We start from the raw sequence: 22674 nt of genomic DNA, 5'->3' as shown, positions 1-22674 counted from the left end.
GAATTATTATGCAGATATGAAGAAGATCCAAGATGCAAACAGCAATACGAAACTTTTATTTATCATGGGACTTACATATCAAAGGCTGTTGCAATTTGGGATCCAAGTAAGAGCTGGACATAAGAGCTAACCTTTCATCGGGGTAGCAAAATTTATGAAGACAAATGCAAAAGGCAAGAGATTAGTTGTTAAGGGAAACTTTAGTTTAAAGGCCAAAAATGAATTTTGAAACCAAAAAGTGTTTGTGGTTTGACTAGAGAACGTATGAGCTGGACTACAATTTTCCAAGTGGAAAAGGTTATTATCACCAGATCAAGCTTTAATCTGTGTTTGACTATCTTAAAGAATGAATGCAAACAGAGAGAGCCCCAAGGAATCTTGTCTTTAAATGAGATTTGTAACTCCACTTACACCCATTCTTCATGTTCTAGATCTTCGACTACACACAAATGATCAATGCTAACAATCAATCAGTCTAAAGTCTAAATAGGTTTTGTTTGCCATGTTCACACATAAGATCTTTGGGGAATCCTTCATCTTTAACATGGGTGTAAAACAGACTAACTGTTTTACCTGCGTAACTTTTGACAAAAGTGTAAAAATGTTCGGATAAGGTCCAAGTGCAGAGAGAGAGGCACTGAAATGAGTCAACAATTCACAGAATTTAATCAGAACTGTTGCAGAACTTAAAAGAAAAAGAACAATAAATGCTAGACCAACAGGGCCATTGACTAAAACTCTCAAACTGAAAGTTAACATCAACACTGCAGCTGGAAGCAATAACTAATACTAAATAAACACTACTCCTTGGCAATGTTAATCAAAATGGTAGTCTTCTTTCCCAGACAAGGATGAGGGTAAGCAGGGAGCATAAATGTTGCTGTGCTTTTGGTCAAGTCTTGACAAGACTAGAATGAAAAGAAAGGAGTTAAGTACAACCATAACAGAACCATCATTAGCTGGAACGAGTATACACATGAGCATGATTGTTGAATCTGTTGCACAGCCTGTCTACACGGGTGCAAAGACTCTGCAGCAGAGTCCGTAGTTATGACATAAAGTGACAATTAATAAGATGTAAAATGGAGTCTATCATTTTAATACCGCTGTTGAAGCTGAATGTTTCACAATATGAATCTGGAGTATAATATTTTAACAGCAAAACAAAATGAGTGACAGTGTCATTAACTTTTACCAGAAGTAAATGATGCAGGGTATGATGGTGGAACAGCTCAGTCTCTGATCCCACACACTTCACAGCCAGCTGTCCCAGAATTCCCCTTCCTTTCGGCCATGATTGGCAATCTTACACTGAACCACCTAGAGGAGGACGTTTTACTGGTCTGTTAAGGTCGAAGGTATGGACGCAGGGAGCAGCCTTCCAGCAGTCGGACTGTAGTCACGCAGATGACATAGTGACATTATCCTCCAGATAAGGTAGTAAAAGAGGAATGCTGCTAATGTGTTATGGCTTTTGATTTTTATATTATTTGATTTTGTTTTTGCTATAACTGATTGTGAACATACGGGCACTGTTCCAATTTTCCCTCGTTCAGGGCCAATCATGACCCTGGAATATTCCATTGGGAGTTGTGCTTTTGAACTGTCTGTACGACCTGGTGTTTTTGTGGTATCCAGGGAGATTCAGCGAACTAGACTCTCGAGAATGCAGGTATGGCTGTGGTTCATTTTCTGAGTGTTATTTGTTGATTTTTTCATTGTTGGGCTAATTTGGTCTTTTTATTCACACACTGGGTGTTTGATGCCCTTTGCAGTGAGCGTGTTTTTAAAAATGTGTTCTGTTGTGTTTCTTTGCCTTGTGGCTGCCTTAAAGATAAGTCTCAAGGCTGATTATTGTACTTTGATAAAGAATGTATCTTGAACTTTGAATTTTATGAGGCAGAGATGAGTCTGGTTTAGCAGCTGCCTCCTTACTTAGGTACACCTGGAAATTACTGAGAGAGCACTCCTATTAGTAGACATTGAAAGGTTTTTTAACAAAATAAACTTTATTCCTGATTTAAATAAATATATAAAAGAATACACTATGCAAGGCAGTTTCATTCCTGGACAATGTAGTCAGTAATGTTAGCATACTTTCTCAAACTGATAGTACTGTTGCCACTCTTGTGGCTTCCTAGGGCAAAAAGATCAGTGTTATTCGCCACAGATGCATTGAAACATCAAAACGTGCAGTGAAATGTGTCATCTGTGTCGAACCAGATTTAATCAAATTTGATCATGCTGGGCGGTCTGCGAGCGTTGTCTCACTTCCAGTGCCACAGCTCACAAACCCTCACCACACACGACTGGAACGTGAGAAGGAACGGGAATACTGAGTCAAAGCAGAGCTTCTGTGATTCATGAAATTAATTCAATCCCTCGTCTTTTGCCTTTTAGAGTATACGCGATAGTTATTTCAACACACCATGTGAATAAGAACCGGGCAAGCTTTGTTGCGGCGAATAGCCTGTTCTTGTCAAAACTAAAAGTTCTAAAATAATATACCCCTTTTCGTAATGAGCTGATCCTCCAATATTATGAATAACTAGATAGATCTTGGCCACTTTGCGTTGTCCAATAGCATCCCTAATCAGAAGTGAATTTCACCATTGATAATGGATCAATTCTCTGACATTGCGTGTTATTTTTCTCTGTAAAATGATAAAGAGGATAAAATATCCCCACTGAATCTATGAGAGAAGAGTTAGCAGCACTGAAGGTTTACTCCAAAGGGTTTATTTTTGAATTTGCTAGATCCTGCAGTGAATGATGTAATGGAACAGAGCGATTCACCATTTGGGAAAGTGCAAACACACCTTGTTGTAGAATGTCTGACATACTTGCAAAGTGAGCGGAATAGAAATGTAGTGAATTCTGTGACTTTGACTAAAGCTGAGAACAGTTACCCTGAACCAGGAAAATATGCCTCTGTAAGAAAAATTACTGAGTGACTATCTTGTTTCAGATGAATATTAATGTAAAACATCTAATAATGAGTTTTAATATACACATCTTCAAAAAAATCGGGAATTAATGTTTAAAGTAAGTACTTATTTACTTATTTATTGAGATACAGTGTGGGATAGGCCCTTCCGGTCCTTTGAACCACACTGCCCAGCAACCCCCATTTAGTCCCAGCCTAATCACGGGACAATTTACAATGACCAATTAACCTACCAACTGGTAATTCTTTGGTCTGTGGGAGGAAACCTGAGCATCTGGAGGAAACCCCTGTGGTCATGGGGAGAATGTACAAACTCCTTACAGGCAGTGGCGGGAATTGAACCTGGGTTGCTGGTACTGTAAAGCATCGTGCTAACCATTACGCTACCATGCCTCCATCCCCCCCCCCCCGTTGTTAACAGAAATGCTATTTTAGTCTCAAGTCTGTTTCTTTGCATATTTTTAAAAAAGGGAAGATGCAGAAATTCAACATATTTGTGGTGGCTTATTAGAATTGTCAATTTATTTAGCTTCAACGGTGTTACAGCCAATTAGATTGGATGTGATTGGGTAACTTCCACACTAGTCAACCTTGGTAACCACATTGCTATAAATGACTGTGTATAACTTGTGTGTGAATTTATCTGCAACATTTTTACCTAGTTCGTATTTCTAGAATTAGTGCCCGTATTTTATTGTAAGACATTGCTATTGCTTCTTCTACCATTACTTTTTAAACACGTTCTATTCTGAGGAATTGACTTTTCCTGTGAATCATACTGTATATCCCACTATAACCTAATCCGAAATCTTGGCTGATGCAGGGTTGCCAATAGATACCGTGCTTTCTTCCCACAAGTAATTTTGTAGATTCTCTGTAGGAACCCTCACTGCTCCAGCTCCACTGCTGTCAAATATGATATTTTCAAAGCTGCCCAAAGACAGGAAATAACTCACAGCTAGGAAAATATGACTATATTGGAGCAGAGGGGAGAGCCTGTCAGATTATCTTTTCCGAGATAAACTTGAAGTCTTGGAAAAAATACTGCGAAGCACTTCTAGAAAGAACATTAGAGCTACAGTATATGATAGTTTGGTAGTTATTTTTGGACTAGAAACAGTTCAGGATTATAGGCCGATGGATAGGATTTTGAAGCCAACAATGGGAGATAAAGAATTTGAAGTCAAATCATTAATTCTGAAATTAGGTTTCCACTGGCAGTAACCATGAAACTACTGGATTGTCGTAAAAACCCAGTTATATCTTGCACAGTACTGCTACCACATATCAACTCATTTCATGACAACAAATACTAAATGCTGGAGGAATTCAGCAGGCTGAAACATCGACTGTTTACTCTTTTCCACAGATGCTACCTGGCCTGCTGAGTTTCTCCAGCATTCTGTGTGTCGCTTTGGTCTCCAGCATCTGCAGATTTTCTCGTTTGATATTTCATGACTTATGTCAGTGATTATAAACCTGATTGTAATTCAAAAAATTCAGGAACATTCTCAACAACACAACTTTGCTCCTGAATTGTTCTCAAAATAAAGGTCAAAATATGGTCCACCTAACTAAATATTTATTGCCCTCATGTTTAAGTTTTCTGTGGCAGGTACAGTATGTGAACACCTAGATCTCTTGGAACATTGAGTTTTTACAAAATACTCTGGTTTTGTGCTCTGTGCACTGGATGACCTACATTTTTTATGCATATGTCCTCTTGAAGCTTTTACATCTTCTCTACGCACAATCCCACCTAATTTTGTATCTTCAGCAAACTTAGAAATATGTTGACTTGCATTGTGAAATGCTGAAGCTAAGTACCATTTCTTCTGCTATCTCTCCCATCATTGCCTACAAACTTGAGGAAGACCTTTTAATGTAACGCATACAAAATGCTGGAGGAACTCAGCAGGCCAGGCAGCACCTATGGAAAAAATCCTACAGCTATTTCTGTCAGCTACGTAAACCTCTTCCTTCACTTTGTCCTTTCAGCCACTGACAAATTACTTTCACTGTCATGTTTTGTGCATTAAAGGGGTCTATCTTTTTGAAATTATATATTATTTCATGAAATGCTCACCATTGATTGTAAAGCAGCACACCTTTTAAGTATAAAGAACCATAGGCAGGAGGAAGTCACCAGGTCAGGCAGCATCTATAGAGGGACATGGACTGTCAATGTTCTGGGTCGAGATCCTTCATCTGGACTCCTAACTCTTTCCAGCCTTCTATCAATACTAGTCTCTTGTATTTTCATCAAACCTCTTCAAATTGCTTCACCATGATCTACAGCCAACTTATCCTTTATGTCTCAGCAGTTTCCTTTGTTTAACTTTTAAGACTTTTGTTTTCAGTTGTTTCACTTTGAATCTCAATGTAAGATTCTAGTGTACAATGTTTGAACACTCCAGAAGTCCCTTTACAACAAACATTTTAATGAACTCTTTCTTATTGACCAACGTCAGGTCCAAAATAACATTTTCCTTAGATATTTCTGCAACATATTGAACCGGAAAACCGTCTTGTATATATTCCACAAATTTAAAATCAACATAAATACAGCTAATTTAACCTGTCCAATATTTAATAGTTTAAATTCCCCATGACCTCTGTATGAATTTTGTTGAATGAAATAATTTCCTGGTTAATGCTATGCCCAATATTATAGCCACTATCTGGCAGCCAGTAAAAAAACTTCCACAAATGTCTTCCACTGTTTGTTTTTATTAGCTTCCCCCAAACTGACTCTAAGTGTAAATTATGGATTGAGGCCTACCACTAGTCACGGATGACCATGGAGACTGCCCCTACCTTTCTATGGATGCAAGCCAGGGCAGTGAGATGTGCTATGGCAAATCATTGCTTGCTTATGATGATTTCATCCGTTACTAATAGTGCTACTCCATCCCTTCCCCTTTTCGTTTTTGCCTTCCTCTTAAATGTAGAATACCCTTGAACATACAGCTCCCAGGTTTGGTCACCATGCGCACATTTTCTGAAATGGCAATTAGTTCATATCTGTTTTCCAGATCATTTGGCCTAATAAATCATTTACCTTGTTGCTATGTGCATTTAATTACCTTTAACGTCTGCACTTTTTAATTCTTTAAACACTTCCTTACATTATGACCCCTACTGATCTTTGCCAGCGTTTCCTCTGCCTATTTTTTTTTCTGACTTTCACTTCCTGTTTTGCTTCTCTCCTTCCTGAATTCCTGCTGAGGATGTTATTCCTCTACCTGGCAGGTTGACCCCCACCCCCCACCCCCACCCGCTGGAGTGAGCTGACCTCACTTCTGGTAAAACCATGCTTCACCGTGAAACTAGTTGACAGTGGCCATTTAACCAACGTCTGTAAATTCTTCGTGTTGGGTAAGCAAAGGAAACCACAAAAAATTATTTTGAAAGGGACCGAGTTAATAAACTCCAACTGGTCACTTCCTCAAAACTGATCTAATTCTCTTATAACCTTTAAATGATTATAATCACTTTCATATACTATTTCGGTTAAATCTAAACCAGTGAGTACAGCTCCTATGACCTAGTTTGAATTCTTAACTCCAGGCCCTGCTGATATTATACATTGCATTGGTGTTCAAATGATCTATTCCCTTAATAATCTTTAATTGTCCAAATAATATCTCCCATGAACCTTGCTAAAATATGACATGGATAATGGAATGCAATATGTCAGTTGTGATTATACTAGATGCTTTAACGAACTTGCGTCTCTGAAATTTATACTCTAACTTTCTGCTTATCTCCTTCTTCCCCTGATGCTTTAATTTCATTTCACTCTTCCTCTGTGACCATGCAGGATTCTTCAAAATCATTAAGAGAAGGATCAAAATCATAGGTGTATAGTAATTGACATAGAACTTTTGGGGGATTTATTGGCCTATTTCCTGTAAAAATATAATAGATATGATCAACAATTCCTGACATTCAACTTCCCTTATGTTATTGCACGTTTATCTTGTTTTACTTTGAAAGTCACAGCTTCATACTTTAAGGACACTGGCATAGAAATTAGATCACGCAGCACCTATTTTCCACATAACTGATCAAAGTTAGTTTTTAGCATGCTTATTTCATTCCACCTATGTATGTACAAAATTCTTAGTCACTCTAGATATTTTTATATAAATTTTCTTTTAGATGTTTATTTTTATCTTTTGCAATTGTTAGTAGACAAAAGCAAATTTTAGATTTCCAAAAGTTCATTTTCCCAAAAATAATTATTTTTCCAGAGAACATTTTTTTGTATTTCATTAAGGAAAGTAACATATTAAGTACCAGACCACTTTTCATATAAAAACATGATTTCATTATTCTGTAGGTATATAGCCCAGTGCATGATTAAACAAAGTAACAAACAAGATGTCAATGATCGATAACATAGTGAGTTGAATGAACTAAATTGATTTACTGAAACAGAAAAGGGTGTGAAAGGAATGAGACAGGGCGAAGGAGAACTAAACTAAAAGGTAAGGGTGTGGGAGATGTGACAACTTAACCTTCAAAATATCAATTCTTACATCATGGCAAGAGTGACAAGACACCAGATGGTTACCCTGCAACAGCAAGGTCTCCACCAAGCAGAAATTTTGTGGCAAACAAGAGATGTGCTGTCCAAGCTCTTCTGAAGGCACACAAAGAAACAGGTAAGGTCAAAGACCAGAATCACAGAGGTCAGCCTTGGAAACTGAGTGCAGCAGATGAGAGATACAGTACATCAAACTGACATCCGTTCTGAATTGGAAGAAGTCCAGCACTGCTATCAGCTCTGAACTCACTTAAACCACTGGAACCCAAGTACACCCCTCTACAGTCCTTTAAAGTCTTGTCAGAGGTAGTCTTCATGGACGAGTTGCTGCCAAGAAACCATTCCCCCAAAGTGGAAACAAAGTTAAGAGACTTACCTACACACAAAAACACAAGGACTGGGCTGCCTGCAAGTGGTCTGGATCAGAATAAATGGGAGAGGGTTGATGCTGCTTGTGTGTGGTTGGGGGCAGGGGCTTTGGTGTCCTTACATATTTTTCTGCCATTCATTCTTTGGCGTTTTTCTTCTGTTTTGTGGATGTCTGTGGAGAGTAAGAATTTCAGGTTGTATACTGTATACATTCTCTGATATTAAATGGAGCCACCGAACCATTGATTGTTCCTGTGGATTAATGTCACATGTTTATGCTCTGTGTCATTCTAAAAGCTGACATTGCAATCCCATGACCAACAGTATGTCATTATAGCTGCCCCCAATTTTCAGTGACAGCAAGGGCCTCATGCTGAAAGGGGAATTCTTGTCACTGAACACTGACAGCACATGAATTGATATTAGGATATAAACCAACAGTCAGTGTATTGAACTAAGCTCAAAAATATGGAAAAAAAATCACTGGATCCCTTAAAATTTTTGCTTATGTGACAAAATCCTACCAAGAAGTTAAATAGCATCAGATCCTCAGATGAAGACATACTGTTAACAGCTGGATTTAGTTAACCACAGATAATGTTCAGCTAGAGGCTCCTGGGCTGTTCCTATGAGTTCATCATTATAATCCTGTCTAGAGACTTGAGTTTGTGATCCCTGCCGACATGCCTTCACAGTACTGTGTGCTTTCAGATGGGATGTTAAATCAAATCCTTGTCTCTCTCTCTCTCAGTAAGACATTAAGGATTCATTGGTTAAGGAGGCTGGCCCATCAGCCCGTCTTTTCCATGCTGTCCTAGATATCTGTCTCTGCTAACCCTATTTGCTTGTGTTTGGCACATATTCCTCTAATCATTTTCTATCCATGCAGCTGTCCAGCTATCTTTTGAACATTGTTAAGTACTTCCCCCATCATGCCTTCTGGCTGTGTGAAAGATGTGCCACTTAGATTCACTTTAAATCTCTTTTCTCACCTTAAACCTTCACCCTCTAGTTTAAAACTGTTCTGGTGTGAAAAAAAAAGACGACCTACACTATCTATACCCCACATGATTTTATAAACCTCCATAAGGCCATCTCTCAGTCATCTTTGTTTCAGCCTCATACTAACCAAGCCTTCTTAACTGTATGAATCTTTTCCACACCCCCTCTACACTTCATCACACCTTTCCAGTAGTGTGGCAACAGGACTGCGTAGAGCAGTCTGACCAGGTTTGTACAGCTGTGACATGGTGTTCCCAAGGAATTATTTTGGAGAACAGCAGAAGAGTTATTCCTGATGCACTGACTATTATTTATCTTCAGACAATTGCACCAATAAACAGATTGTCTCATCATAATCACTTCACTTTTTACGAGAGTTTACACAGTGCACATTGAAAATTGAAGCCTCATTTCCTCTTCTCCTTATGATCAACGGGCAGGAGGTATCGGAGCCTGAAGACCAACATTCAACAATTTAGAAACACCACTAACACAAAAGAATCTCCAGATGATGAAAATCCAAAGCAAGACACACAAAATGCTGCGAGGATGTTCCCTCCTTCAAAGGACAGGGTCTCCTTCCTCCAACCTTGATGCTGCCCTCTCCCACATCTCTCCCATTTCCTGGTCATCCACACTCACCCAACTTCCCACCATCTTAACATGGATAGAGTTCCTCTTGTCCTTACCTGCCACCATGGCCCTCTGCATCCAATACATCATTCTCCGCAACTTTCACCATCTACAACGGGATCCTATCACCAGAAACATCTTTACCCTGCCCCCTACTCTCTGCATTCCGCAGGAATTCTCTCACCAATTTGTCCCTCTTAAATTTGTCCAAAAAGGTTGAATTTTAAAACCAGAGTGTAAAAAAGAACCAATTTCTTGATTACATTGAAAACATTGATCAGATAAATTTGAGTTTAATGATATAGAAAATAGGTGCAGGATTAGGCCCTTCGGCCCTTCGAGCCTGCACCGCCATTCAGTATGATCATGGCTGATCATCCAACTCAGAACCCTGTACCTGCTTTCTCTCCATACCCCCTGATCCCTTTAGCCACAAGGGCCATATCTAACTTCCTCTTAAATATAACCAATGAACCAGCCTCAACTGTTTCCTGTGGCAGAGAGTTCCACAGATTCACCACTCTCTGTGTGAAGAAGTTTTTCCTCATCTCGGTCCTAAAAGGCTTCCCCTTTATCCTTAAACTGTGACCCCTTGTTCTGGACTCCTCCAACATCAGAAACAATCTTCCTGCATCTAGCCTGTCCAATCCCTTTAGAATTTTATATGTTTCAATAAGATCCCCTCTCAATCTTCTAAATTCCAGTGAGTATAAGCCTAGTCGATCCAGTCTTTCTTCATATGAAAGTCCTGCCATCCCAGGAATCAATCTGATGAACCTTCTCTGTACTCCCTCTATGGCAAGAATGTCTTTCCTCAGATTAGGGGACCAAAACTGCACACAATATTCTAGGTGCGGTCACACCAAGGCCTTGAACAACTGCAGTAGAACCTCCCTGCTCCTGTACTCAAATCCTTTTGCTATGAATGCCAACATACCATTTGCCTTTTTCACCACCTGCTATACCTGCATGGCCAACTTCAGTGACTGGTGTACAATGACACCCAGGTCTCGTTGCATCTCCCCTTTTCCTAATCGGCCACCATTCAGATAATAATCTGTTCTTGCAACCAAAGTGGATAACCTCACATTTATCCACATTAAATTGCATCTGCCATGAATTTGCCCACTCACCTAAACAATCCAAGTCACCCTGCATCCTCTAAGCATTCTCCTCACAGCTAAACTGCCGCCCAGCTTCGTGTCATCCACAAACTTGAAGATGATGCATTTAATTCCCTTGTCTAAATCATTAATATATATTGTAAACTACTGGAGTCCCAGCACTGAGCCTTGCGGTACTCCACTAGTCACTGCCTGCCATTCTGAAAAAGGTCCTGTTTACTCCCACTCTTTGCTTCCTGTCTGCCAACCAATTCTCTATCCACATCAATACCATACCCCAATACCGTGTGCTTTAAGTTTGCACATTAATTTCCTGTGTGGGACCTTGTCAAAAGCCTTTTGAAAATCTAAATATACCACATCCACTGGCTCTCCCCTATCCACTCGACTAGTTACATCTTCAAAAAATTCTATAAGATTCGTCAGACATGATTTTCCTTTCACAAATCCATGCTGACTTTGTCCGATGATTTCACCTCTTTCCAAATGTGCTGTTGTCGCATCTTTGATAACCGACTCTAGCATTTTCCCCACCACCGATGTCAGACTAACCGGTCTATAATTCCCCGGTTTCTCTCTCCCTCCCTTTTTAAAAATTAGCCACCCTCCAATCCTCAGGAACTAATCCAGAATCTAAGGAGTTTTGAAAAATTATCACTAATGCATCCACTATTTCTTGGGCTACTTCCTTAAGCACTCTGGGATGCAGACCATCTGGCCCTGGGGATTTATCTGCCTTTAATTCCTTCAATTTACCTGACACCACTTCCCTACTAACATGTATTTCCCTCAGTTCCTCCATCTCACTAGACCCTCGGTCCCTTACTATTTCCAGAAGATTATTTATGTCCTCCTTAGTGAAGACAGAAGCAAAGTAGTGATTCAATTGGTCTGCCATGTCTTTGTTCCCTATGATCAATTCACCTGTTTCTGACGGTAAAGGACCTACATTTGTCTTGACCAATCTTTTTCTTTTCACGTATCTATAAAAGCTTTTACAGTCAGTTTTTATGTTCCCTGCCAGCTTTCTCTCATAATCTTTTTTCCCTTTCCTAATTAAGCCCTTTGTCCTCCTCTGCTGGTCTCTGAATTTCTCCCAGTCCTCAGGTGTGCCACTTTTTTTTTGCTAATTTATATGTTTCTTCTTTGGACTTGATACTATCCCTAATTTCCCTTGTCAGCCACGGGTGCACTACCTTCCCTGGTTTATTCTTTTGCCAAACTGGGCTGAACAATTGTTGTAGTTCATCCATGCAATCTTTAAATGTTTGTCACTGCATATCCACCGTCAACCCTTTAAGTATCATTTGCCAGTCTATCTTAGCTAATTCACATCTCATATACCTTCAAAGTTACCCTTCTTTAAGTTCAGAACCTTTGTTTCTGAATTAACTATGTCACTCTCCATCTTAATGAAGGATTCCACCATATTATGGTCACTCTTACCCAAGGGGCCTCGCACGACAAGATTGCTAACTAACCCTTCCTCATTGCTCAATACCCAATCTAGAATGGCCTGCTCTCTAGTTGGTTCCTCGACATGTTGGTTCAGAAAACCATCCTGCATACATTCCAAGAAATCCTCTTCCTCAGCACCCTTACCAATTTGGTTCACCCAATCTATATGTAGATTGAAGTCACCCATTATAACTACTGTTCCTTTATTGCACGCATTTCTAATTTCCTGTTTAATGCCATCCCTAACCTCACTACTACTGTTAGGTGGCCTGTACACAACTCCCACCAGCATTTTCTGCCCTTTAGTGTTATGCAGCCTTACCCATAATGATTCCACATCCTCCAGGCTAACGTCCTTCCTTTCTATTGCGTTAATCTTCTCTCTAACCAGCAATGCTACCCCACCTCCCTTTCTTTCCTGTCTATCCCTCCTGAATATTGAATATCCCTGGATGTTGAGCTCCCATCCTTGGTTACCCTGGAGCCATGTCTCTGTGATCTCAACTATATCATATTCATTAATAACTATCTGCACATTCAATTCATCCACCTTGTTGCGAATGCTCCTCGCATTGACACACAAAGCCTTTAGGCTTATTTTTACAACACTCTTAGCCCTTATACAATTATTTTGAAAAGTGGCTCTTTTTGCTTTTTGCCCTGGATTTGCCTGCCTGCCACTTTTACTTTTCACCTTACTACTTTTTGCTTCTACCCTCATTTTACACCCCTCTGTCTCTCTGCACTTGTTCCCATCCCCCGGCACATTAGTTTAAAGCCTCCTGAACAGCAGTAGCAAACACTCCCCCTAGGACATTGGTTCCAGTCCAGCCCAGGTGCAGACCGTCCTGTTTATACCGGTCCCATCTCCCCCAGAACTGGTTCCAATGCCCCAGAAATTTGAATCCCTCCCCCTTGCAGCATTTTTCACGCCACGTATTCAACTGAAATATCCTCCTATTTCTACTCTGACTAGCACATGGCACTGGTAGTAATCCAGAGATTATTACCTTTGTGGTCCTACTTTTTAGTTTATCTCCTAACTCCCTAAATTCACTTTGTAGGACCTCATCCCATTTTTTTTACCTATATCATTGGTACCAATGTGCACCACGACCACTGGCTGTTCACCCTCCCATTCCAGAATGTCCTGCAGCCGCTCAGAGACATCCTTGACCCTTGCACCAGGGAGGCAACATACCATCCTGGAGTCTCGTTTGCGACCGCAGAAATGCCTATCTATTCCTCTTACAATTGAATCCCCTATCACTATAGCTCTCCCACTGCTTTTCCTTCCCTCCTGTGCCGCAGAGCCACCCATAGTGCAATGAACTTGGCTGCTGCTGCCTTCCCCTGATGAGACATCTCCCCCAACAGTATCCAAAACAGTATATCTGTTTAGGAGGGAGATGACCTCAGGGGACTCCTGCACTACCTGCCTACTGCTACGCTGTCTAGTGGCCACCCCTTCCCTTTCTCCCTGTGTAGCCTTTACCTGTGGTGTGGCCAACTCACTGAACGTGCTATTCACGACTTTCTCAGCTTTGCGGATGCTCCAGTATGAATCCAATCACACCTCCAGACGCTCAATGCGGTCTGCCAGAAGCTGCAGTTGGACACACTTCCTGCACACATAGTCGTCAGGGACACTGGAAGTATCCTTGATTTCCCACATGCTGCAGGAAGAAAAAACCACGGGGCCGATCTCAGCTGCCATGACCTACCCAATACGTTTCCTCAACTTTTGAAACTTTCTCCTTTGAAAGGAACTTACCCAGCCTTACCTCACTTGGAGTGAAGCTCGTCCTCAGCCTCTTCTTGTCGAAGCCTCTCGAGTCAAAGCCTCAAATCTCCACTCCTTCACTGATCCACTCACTCACTGGCCGCTTTCCACAGGCTGCTCCTCTTGAGGTAATCCTCCATTTATTTGTTTGAGCTTTTCAAACTGCTTGGTCACCTGACCTCGATTGCCCAATCAGCTGCTTTCTGCTGAGTCTGAGTTATTCAAATCTTGATTGACTTGATTGCACAGTCCAACTGCCAAAACTGCCAGAATCTCTCAAGTCAAAGCCTCAAATCTCCACTCCTTCACTGGCCCACTCACTTACTGGCCACTTTCCTACATTGCCTACATTGCAATGGTATTGGGAAAAATCAGGAATATTAAAGTGAGGCATAAATAGCCACAAATCTAGTGATTTATAAAAGTACAGTGGCATCAAAATACATGTCCAAAGATTTCTACAATGACAAACTTATAGTGGAAATCTGCCCCTTTCACTACTAACCATCTGGGTGAAGTCTGTGTAAAGTTGCATGAGGTTCAAATTAAGTCTCATAAAGTGCCCTGAGATCATCACTGGTGTGTTGCCCGTTGCTCCCTTCAAAATCTGTGTACCAACTTAACTAAAAATAGTTTGCTTCTTGATGAATCCATATCGATAAAACTATGTTAAAACAACTTGCTTATTGTTTCTTCAACAAACGGAAGAGCTTCATTGATGATGTCAGATCCTCCTTCAAGAAGGTGAATCCTTTCACGGCAGTAGGTGTACCTGCCCGGGACCTTGAATGAACTTGTTGAAGTGTTCTAGGATATCTTCAAATTCTCTGCTGCAATCTGAGGTTCTAAAAAGTAATGATCAGCTGACAGGTGTGTGTGCAGACATTTCTAACCTCTCCCTGGTGCTGGTCGTGGTTCTATCCTGCTTTAAAATGACCAGTATCATCCCAGTACCCAAGAAAAACAAGATAATGGGCCTTAATGACTACTGTCCAGTGGCTCTAATATCTACCATCATGAAGTGCTTTAAGATGGTGATCAAGGCATGCTTCAACTCTACCTTTCTAGGTAACCTCGACCCACTACCATTCACCTACCGCTGAAACAGGTCAATGGAAGCCACCATCTCCCTGGTCCTATGGTCATCAATGGAGCATTTGGATAGTAATGACAGCATTGTCAGATGATTGTTTATTGGCTACAGCTCTGCCTTCAACTTCCTCAGCAGGCTAAAGAAATTTGGCACGTTCCCATCACCTCCTACAATCTAGCTTGTTAAGGTCTTAACATAGAACAGTACAGCACAGCAACAGGCCCTTTGGCCTGCAATGTTGTGCTGAACCAGCTAGAAAGTAAATCAACCCCCTCCCATAAAAACCAATCCATATCTCTCTATCTTCCTCACATTCATTTGACAATCTAAACGTTTCTTAAAAGCCTCTAATGTATTTGCCTCTACCACCTTGCCAGGCACCAACCGCTCTCTGAGTAAAAACCTTACTCTTCACATCCCCTTTGAACCTACCCTAAGGAAAAGATACTCCTTGTTTACTCTGTCTATGCCTCTCATAATCTTGTAAATCTCTATCAGATCTCCCCTCAGCCTCCACAAAGAAACCAACCCATTTATCCAGCCTCTCGTGATAGCACACGCCCTCTCATCCAGGCAGCGTCCTGGTAAACCTCTTCTGCACCCTCTCCAGAGCCTCAACATCCCTCCTATAGTGGGGCAAATAGAAATGTATACAATACTCCAGATGTGGCCTAACCAGAATTTTATAGAGTTGCAGCATAAACTCTCAACTTTTGAACTCAGTGCCTTGAAAAATAAAAGCATTCATTCCATAAGCCTTCTTAATGACCCTATCGACCTGTGTAGCCACTATCAAGAAGCTATGAACATGGATCCCAAGATCTCTCTGTTCAGCCACACTTTTAAGGATCTTGCCCTTAGTAGTGTTCTGTCTTCATTCATTTGCTCTACCGAGGTGCAACACCTGGGTTAACCTCCATCTGCCATTTCTCTGCCCGTATTTGCAACTGATCTATATTGTGCTGTATTGAATTGAATTGAATTGAATGGAATGATCTTTATTGTCATTATACATAGGTACAATGAAACTCTGTTTGGCTTCCTCTCAGGCAATCAAATAAAGCAGTAGATAAAAACAAGACAGTAATAGAAAAATGGTATTAAATAGATAAGTAGCATAAAATAAGTTACAGCAGCACCAGAATATCACAGTAATGCACAAAGTGTCATTAGTGCAGGTATTTGAGTCCCTGTGTGTGCTCACAGTTTCAGTCATTGTTCTGTGGGAGTGGTGTGATGGAGGCCACAGCTCTGGGGTAGAAGCTGTTCCTCAGTCTATTTGTTCCTGTTTTTATTGTCCTGAATCTTTTGCTGGATGGCAGCGGGTCAAACAGGGAGTGGCTGGGGTGTGTGGTGTCTCTGGTTATGCTGATTGCTTTCCTCCTGAGTCTGCTGGAATAGACGGTGTCCAGTCCTGGGAGCTCCATCCTGACAATTGCTGGGCCGCCTTCACTGCACGATGCAGGTCTTGTCACTCAGCCAGTCTTGCAGTCTTCTGCATTCTCCACAACTCTACCAATACTTGTATCATCCACAAACTTAACCCATCTATTTTCATCCAGATCATTTATATAAACCTCAAACAACAGCAGTCCCAGCAGAGATCCCTGTAGAACACCCCTAACTACAGACCTCCAGCTTGAATAAGTCCCTTCAGCCACTATTCCCGTCTTCTATGTGCAAGCCAGTTCCGAACCAAGAGCAAATTCGCCACGGACCCCATACATCTTAATCTTCTGGATTAAGCTCCCATGAGGGACTTTGTCAAACACCTGACTAAAACTTCCACTGCCCTACCCTCATCATTCTCTCTCGTCACTTTGTCAAAAAACTGAATCCAGTTGGTAAGACATGACCTGCCATGTACAAAGCTATGCTGTCTCTCACTAATTAGGGTACGGGTTTCCACATGATCATATATCCTATCCCTAAGAATTTTCTCCAGCACTTTATTGTTTACATGCACTGCATTTTTGGCAATGTTGACACTTTAATCAGCATTGTTATTGTTTATTGTAGCTCAATATTACCTGTAATGATTTGATCAGTATGATCAGTATGCAAGACATGTTTTTCACTGAATGTGTGACAATGTAATAATAAACCAATGAGCTGCCTCAATGACTATCACCCAGTAGCACCCAAACGTATTATATTGAAGTGCTTTGGCTAGAATTAATTCCTGCCCGAGCATCATATCATCTTGTTCCTGAAGCAGCTGCTACAACAGGTTTATACAGGCAAGTTTGCTTTAGAGAACATATATCTATTTCTTACCCCATAACCTTATTTATTTTTTTACTGGGGCATAGGCTGCCAGCAGTTGCTTACCAAAGTCCCTTGACCTGGGCCAGTCCTTCAAGTGTACCCAGATGTAGCCCATCTTTGAAGATGTCTCCTCTCCCAGGGATGGAGACTTTAGAGCTTTGGTTGTCATGTCTGCAGCTCTGGGTTTTTACAGGATGGGTTTACCAGCCCCAAGCCCAAACCCCTTCCTCATGTAGCCGTATTTGGGACCATCCGTGGCAGAGTTCATTGATTACAGTTCTGCATTCAGCACAATCACCCCCTCAGTACTAATCACTAGGTTTCAAAACCTGACCAGTGTGTCTGCCTCCACAAATGAAACCTTGACTTCTTTACTGGGAGACCACAAATGGTATTAGCATCTCCTCTTCACTGCCTACCAACACAGATGCACCTTAAGAGTGTGTGCTTAGCCCATTGTTCTACTCTTACCTACATTTATGACTGTGTGGCTAAGCACGGCTCAAATGCCATCTATAAATTTACCGATAACTCCACTCTTGTTGGTAGAATCTGAGATGGTGAGAAGGAGGCTTACAGGAGTGAGATAGATCAGCTATTTGAGAGATGACGCAACAACAATATTGCACTCATTGTTAGCAAGAGTAGGGAAGATTGTGGACTTCCAGGGGAGAAAATTGGGAGAGCATACATCAGTCCTCATTAAGGGTCAGCAGTGGAAAGAGTGGGCAGCTGAATCTTGAAGGATGAATCCTGGACCCAACACTTTGGTGCAAGCACGAAGGCAGCATGCCAGCATCTCCTCTTCTTTAGGAGTTTGAACAGATTCAGCATGTCACTGAAGATTCCTACACATTTCTAAAAATGCATGGCTGGTTGCATCACAGCCTGGTAGTATGGAGGCACCAATGCACAGGATTACAGAGGCTTCAGAGCATCATAAACTCAGCCAACCTGCGCAGCCCTCCCCACCATCAAAGACCCCTTCGGTGGGCCATGTCTCAAGAAGCTGGTATACATCGCTACCAGCATGCCCTCTTCTCACTACCAGCATCAGGGAGGAGGTACAGGATCCAGATGCTCAAACTCATTGGTTCAGAAACAGCTTCTTCCCCTCCATCATTACATTCCTGAATGGTTTGTGAAACCCATGAACACTACCTTACTATATCTACATATACACACTTTATTTATATTTGTAATTTACAGTAATTTTATATCTTTGCACTACACAGCTGCCCCAAAGCAATTTTCACAACATATAAGTCAGTGATAATGAACCTGATTCTGACTTTCCTTGACCTCACAAAAACAGAATCTGCCTATGCTGGGGGCAGGCAAAGCTCTTATCGCCATTCTTGAAAAATCAGGAATGAAGCTTCAGCATTTGTTGCGCGCAGGGACAGGTCGTGCATCAGTAATGACTAGAAGAAGCAATGGACTGACAAGGCATTGAAGGAATTGTGTGAGTCACCATATGTGGTTCTGTTGTGCTGTATATGCTATTCTCTTCACTTGCGTTTGTCCACAAGTCAACAAGTACAGTTCTACATCAATGATGCACAGAGAAGAACGTGTGCAAATGGCAGAAATCATTCCAAACAACCTTGAACCATTAAAGAAGTTTGGCTTTCAAATGAGTTGGCAGTATTCGAGATATTTAAGGCTCAGGATGAAACTCCTTTTTAAGCTCAGCAAGCATTGCTGCACAGCAGACACGTTACACTCTTCACATAGTGATGAGAGGAACCACCTGTACATAATATGGCTAAAGCCCATTCTTAATGATGTGCAAGGAGCACTGATCCTGCCAAGCTACTGAATAAGAGGTGTTTGCACCAAAGTCTTGATACCAAATGATAGACACCTGGCTCTATTACCCGCCTTGGCTAATTCTTTTGGGGCTTTAAAGGAAGTAGTGAACCTAACTAAAGGAAAACAAAATTGGACATAAGAATTAATTTTACTCAACAATAGACACAAAATACTGGGTGAGCTCAACAAATCAGGCAGCATCTGTGGAGGGCAATAAACAATCGACTTTTTGGTCTGTCTGAAAAGGAAGGGGGCGGAAGCCAAAATAAGGAGGAAGTGAGGGAAGGAGTGCAAGCTGGCAAGTGATAGGTGAGACCAGATGAGGGGAGAAACGGGTGTGCGGGGAAGTGGGGGGAATGAAGCTAAGGTGGGATAGGAGAATGAAGGGATGAAGAACAAATCTGATGGGGAGGAGAGTGGACCTTGGAAGAAAGGGAAGGAAGAGAGGAACCAAAGGGACATCATGGGCAGATAAGAGGGTAACCAGAATGGGGAATAGAAAAGGAGAAGAGGGAGCAGGGAGAGATTACCACAAGTTGTAAGTTGATTTTACTGCAGCGCTGAGTAATGAATTCCATGAACTCTGTGTTAACCTTAAAGCACTACAACAGATGGCTATTTGGTTCTAATGACTTTGTTAGAGCAACGAAGCTAATAATGACATTGTTCTTGTAGCTGAGCTTCTGGGGTGCCAAAAAGAGAACTCCGCAATTTACAAAGTCAGTAAAGGAATATCCACGTTAAATGCATCAGCACCTTTGAGATACTGTGATCTTTTTCTGCCGCACTTTAACATTGATGTGGATCACATCTTTAGACATTGAACATCATGAAATCAAATTTAAGAAAGCCTCACTGCCTTCAGTGTAATACATCCTCATACATCTGACACACCTCAGTTGCAGCAGAAAATCATGATGTATAGCCATTCCCGCTCCAACATGACAGGCAGGCCAGCTGCCCATTTCTTCAAAAACAAAGCCTGAGGTAAATCTTTGTCAAAACTTGAGGAGAATGAAGAAGTTTATTTTGAATTCTAAGAATTGTTAACAGCATAGTTACAGATTAGTTTTATTTCATCAGTGCGGGTAAAGATTAATCAAAAGAGACGTTTAAAACATCTGAAAACAATGAACAATTACAGTTAGATCTTGTAGGACCAATAAGCCCGCAACAGCTGGAGTTGGATTTTAACCCAGAAACCAACAGAATGACTCCAAAGTCTAAATCACTAACCGCTGCTGAGCTATGAAAGTACAATTTATTTTTTAAGGGGCAACATATAAAAAAAGCTTTATGTTCATGACTTGGGGACATATAGACAGTGGTTAAAAGCATAGAAACATAGAAAATAGGTGCAGGAGTAGACCATTCGGCCCTTCGAGCCTGCACCACCATTCAGTATGATCATGGCTGATCATCCAACTCAGAACCCTGTACCTGCTTTCTCTCCATACCCCCTGATCCCTTTAGCCACAAGGGCCATATCTAACTTCCTCTTAAATATAGCCAATGAACCGGCCTCAACTGTTTCCTGTGGCAGAGAATTCCACAGATTCACCACTCTCTGTGAAGAAGTTTTTCCTCTTCTCGATCCTAGAGGCTTCCCCTTTATCCTTAAACTGTGACCCCTCATTCTGGACTTCCCCAACATCGGAAATTACAGTTAATTAAGGAAACTGAACTTTGGTTCTTTTCCTATTGTCCTGGGGAGTAAACAAGACTGCAGAAAACTCGTGAATTAAACATTTTTTGTCTTTATTCCGCTTATTATAAAACAACTTTTATTGTAAAGTATCCTCTTTCAGAGGCCTGCCTAACGACAATACGATCAGAAAGCTTCCAAAACATCTGGCTGACATACACCTCAAGAATTTATATCGCGTACTAGTTGCAAGGTACGCGCTGTAGGACCAAGCAAGTGGAAGAAATGATACGACATCGCCCTTGTTTCCGTCCTTTTGCACGGCTTGGTTTGTGGTCTAAGTGGCCTGATCCCTGGGATCAGAGAATGACTGTTGGAGGCCCGCAGAGAAAACGCTTTTCCACCAGGTCGGCCTCTAGTGGTTCAGTACTTCAAATACAATGCACATTCCCCCTTCCCTGTGACACACGGATCCACCAGTTTCTAAACAAGTTCTTGTTTTTCTGAAATCTGATCTCCCCACTCGTACACGGCAGCCTGCCCGCTGCGATCCATGTCCGTCGGGCAGGGTGGTGTTTGCCGGCCGGGGCTGTAAGCCGACACCGTGAGGTGGGGCTGCTCCTCGCCAAGAGCAAAGGAAACGCGGAAGTCGGGAGCGGCCGAGCAAGCAGCGCCATGGCAGGTCAGTGCTGGCCCCGGGCCCCGGGCACCCGGTCTCCGGGGAGGGCTGGAGCTCGCCCTCCCCTCGAGTGACCGTCTCACACGTTACAGTCGCGAACAGGGGGCGACACTTCCCCCTGCGCCTCGCTTCTTTCTCGCCGACTGCCGGGAGAGGCGAGGAGGAAGGTGGTTGAGCTGGCTCGACCCCACCACCTTCAATACTACTGCTCGTTCCCCACCCTTCCTTCCCAATCCCGACCCCGCCCGCCCGTCGCCGACCCTTCCGCCCCCCAGCACCCCGTTTAACCTTGACACCGGGCAGCCCCGTTATTACCGCTCGAGGAGACGCATGTTGCAACACTACTCTACTGTTTCCTTTGCGTTAAGCCTCAGAGCAGCTGGCTTTGGCTTCTGACTAAACTTCTGGCGGACTGCAAACGCTAATAGTCCGCCCCACCCAGTTCCACACGCGCTCTCAAGCCACACCGGCAAACAAACTCGCGGAAAACCGAATCGTTCAGACATCCCAACCGCATAATGACGTTAAGGAACATTTCCGAACAATCGTGTAGCGTGAGTGGGCATGTGAACGGAGACAAAAACAGCTGGAGATTGCTGACCCTCCATGTAAAATTAATTCATTCCTTAGACAACTAATTGGTAGTTTCAGTAATGTGTACAAAGGCAAGGAGGAAAGCATTGCGGTTGTAAACTAACGTGGAGAAGAGAGTAATTGTGAAGAGAGTAATTTATGTTCCTGCAGCGTTGCCATTTCCACACATTGGGCTAGGAGTACCAATCAGTTTTTCACCAGAAATTGGTTTCAGCCCATTTGAAATAATAACAGAAGATGCAAAAAACACTCAGGTAGCATCTGTGGAAAGGGAGGAAGCAATAATTTAAACTGCATATAAAATCTTTTACAAACACTAGAAAGTCTGCACAGGCTGGAAAAGCAAAGCAACACACACAAAATGCTGGAGAGACTCAGCAGCTCAGGCAGCAGAAAGACCCTTCTTCTGAACTGAGTAGGAAGGGAGGGGGAGATGCCAGAATAAAAAGGTGTGGGGGGGGGGGGGGTTGAAGAGGCTTGAAGGTGATAGGTGAAGTCACGTGGATCAGAAAGATCAAGTGCTGGACAAGAAAGAACCAGAGAGGGGAGTGGACTGCAGGAGGAGGAGGTGACCCGGGGGAAATATTAGGCAGGAGAGAAGTGAAAGGTCAGAGTGTGGAATAGAGAGGGGGAGATTTGTGCACTGGATGGAGAAATCGATATTCATGCTAGCAGATTGGAGGGTACCCAGATCGAGTTGAACCTTTTACAC

The 22674-nt window shown here is 42.1% G+C and overlaps 1 protein-coding gene and 1 long non-coding RNA gene across 7 annotated transcripts in view; one reads left to right on the top strand and one right to left on the bottom strand.

Moving 5' to 3' along the window:
* Positions 1–652: 652 nt before the first annotated feature.
* LOC132378114 (uncharacterized) lies at positions 653–20031 on the bottom strand. The gene is made up of 4 exons (XR_009506891.1): positions 19939–20031; positions 13870–14213; positions 7876–8040; positions 653–908 (listed from the first exon to the last, which is right to left on the bottom strand). It is a non-coding gene; the product is annotated as an uncharacterized LOC132378114 (long non-coding RNA).
* A 481-nt stretch (positions 20032–20512) lies between these two features.
* The window catches only part of card19 (caspase recruitment domain family, member 19), a 131205-nt gene continuing 129043 nt past the window's right edge, over positions 20513–22674 (top strand). For 2 of the 6 annotated variants that reach the window (XR_009506769.1, XR_009506770.1), the window contains exon 1: positions 20531–21371. Coding sequence is in view for 3 of the 6 variants with exons in the window: in XM_059944126.1 (XP_059800109.1) it covers positions 21365–21371 (7 nt within the window). In the remaining 3 variants the exon portion in view is untranslated. Of the gene's footprint in view, positions 21372–22674 lie in introns of all 6 variants that reach the window. The other 4 variants (XM_059944126.1, XM_059944125.1, XR_009506771.1 and 1 more) reach the window with 3 other exon arrangements.

Source organism: Hypanus sabinus, chromosome 19, assembly GCF_030144855.1.
Source record: "Hypanus sabinus isolate sHypSab1 chromosome 19, sHypSab1.hap1, whole genome shotgun sequence".
In the NCBI taxonomy this organism is placed as follows: domain Eukaryota; kingdom Metazoa; phylum Chordata; class Chondrichthyes; order Myliobatiformes; family Dasyatidae; genus Hypanus; species Hypanus sabinus.
The sequence above is the reverse complement of the archived record's forward strand: the minus strand, read 5'-3'. Positions and strand labels throughout refer to the sequence as shown.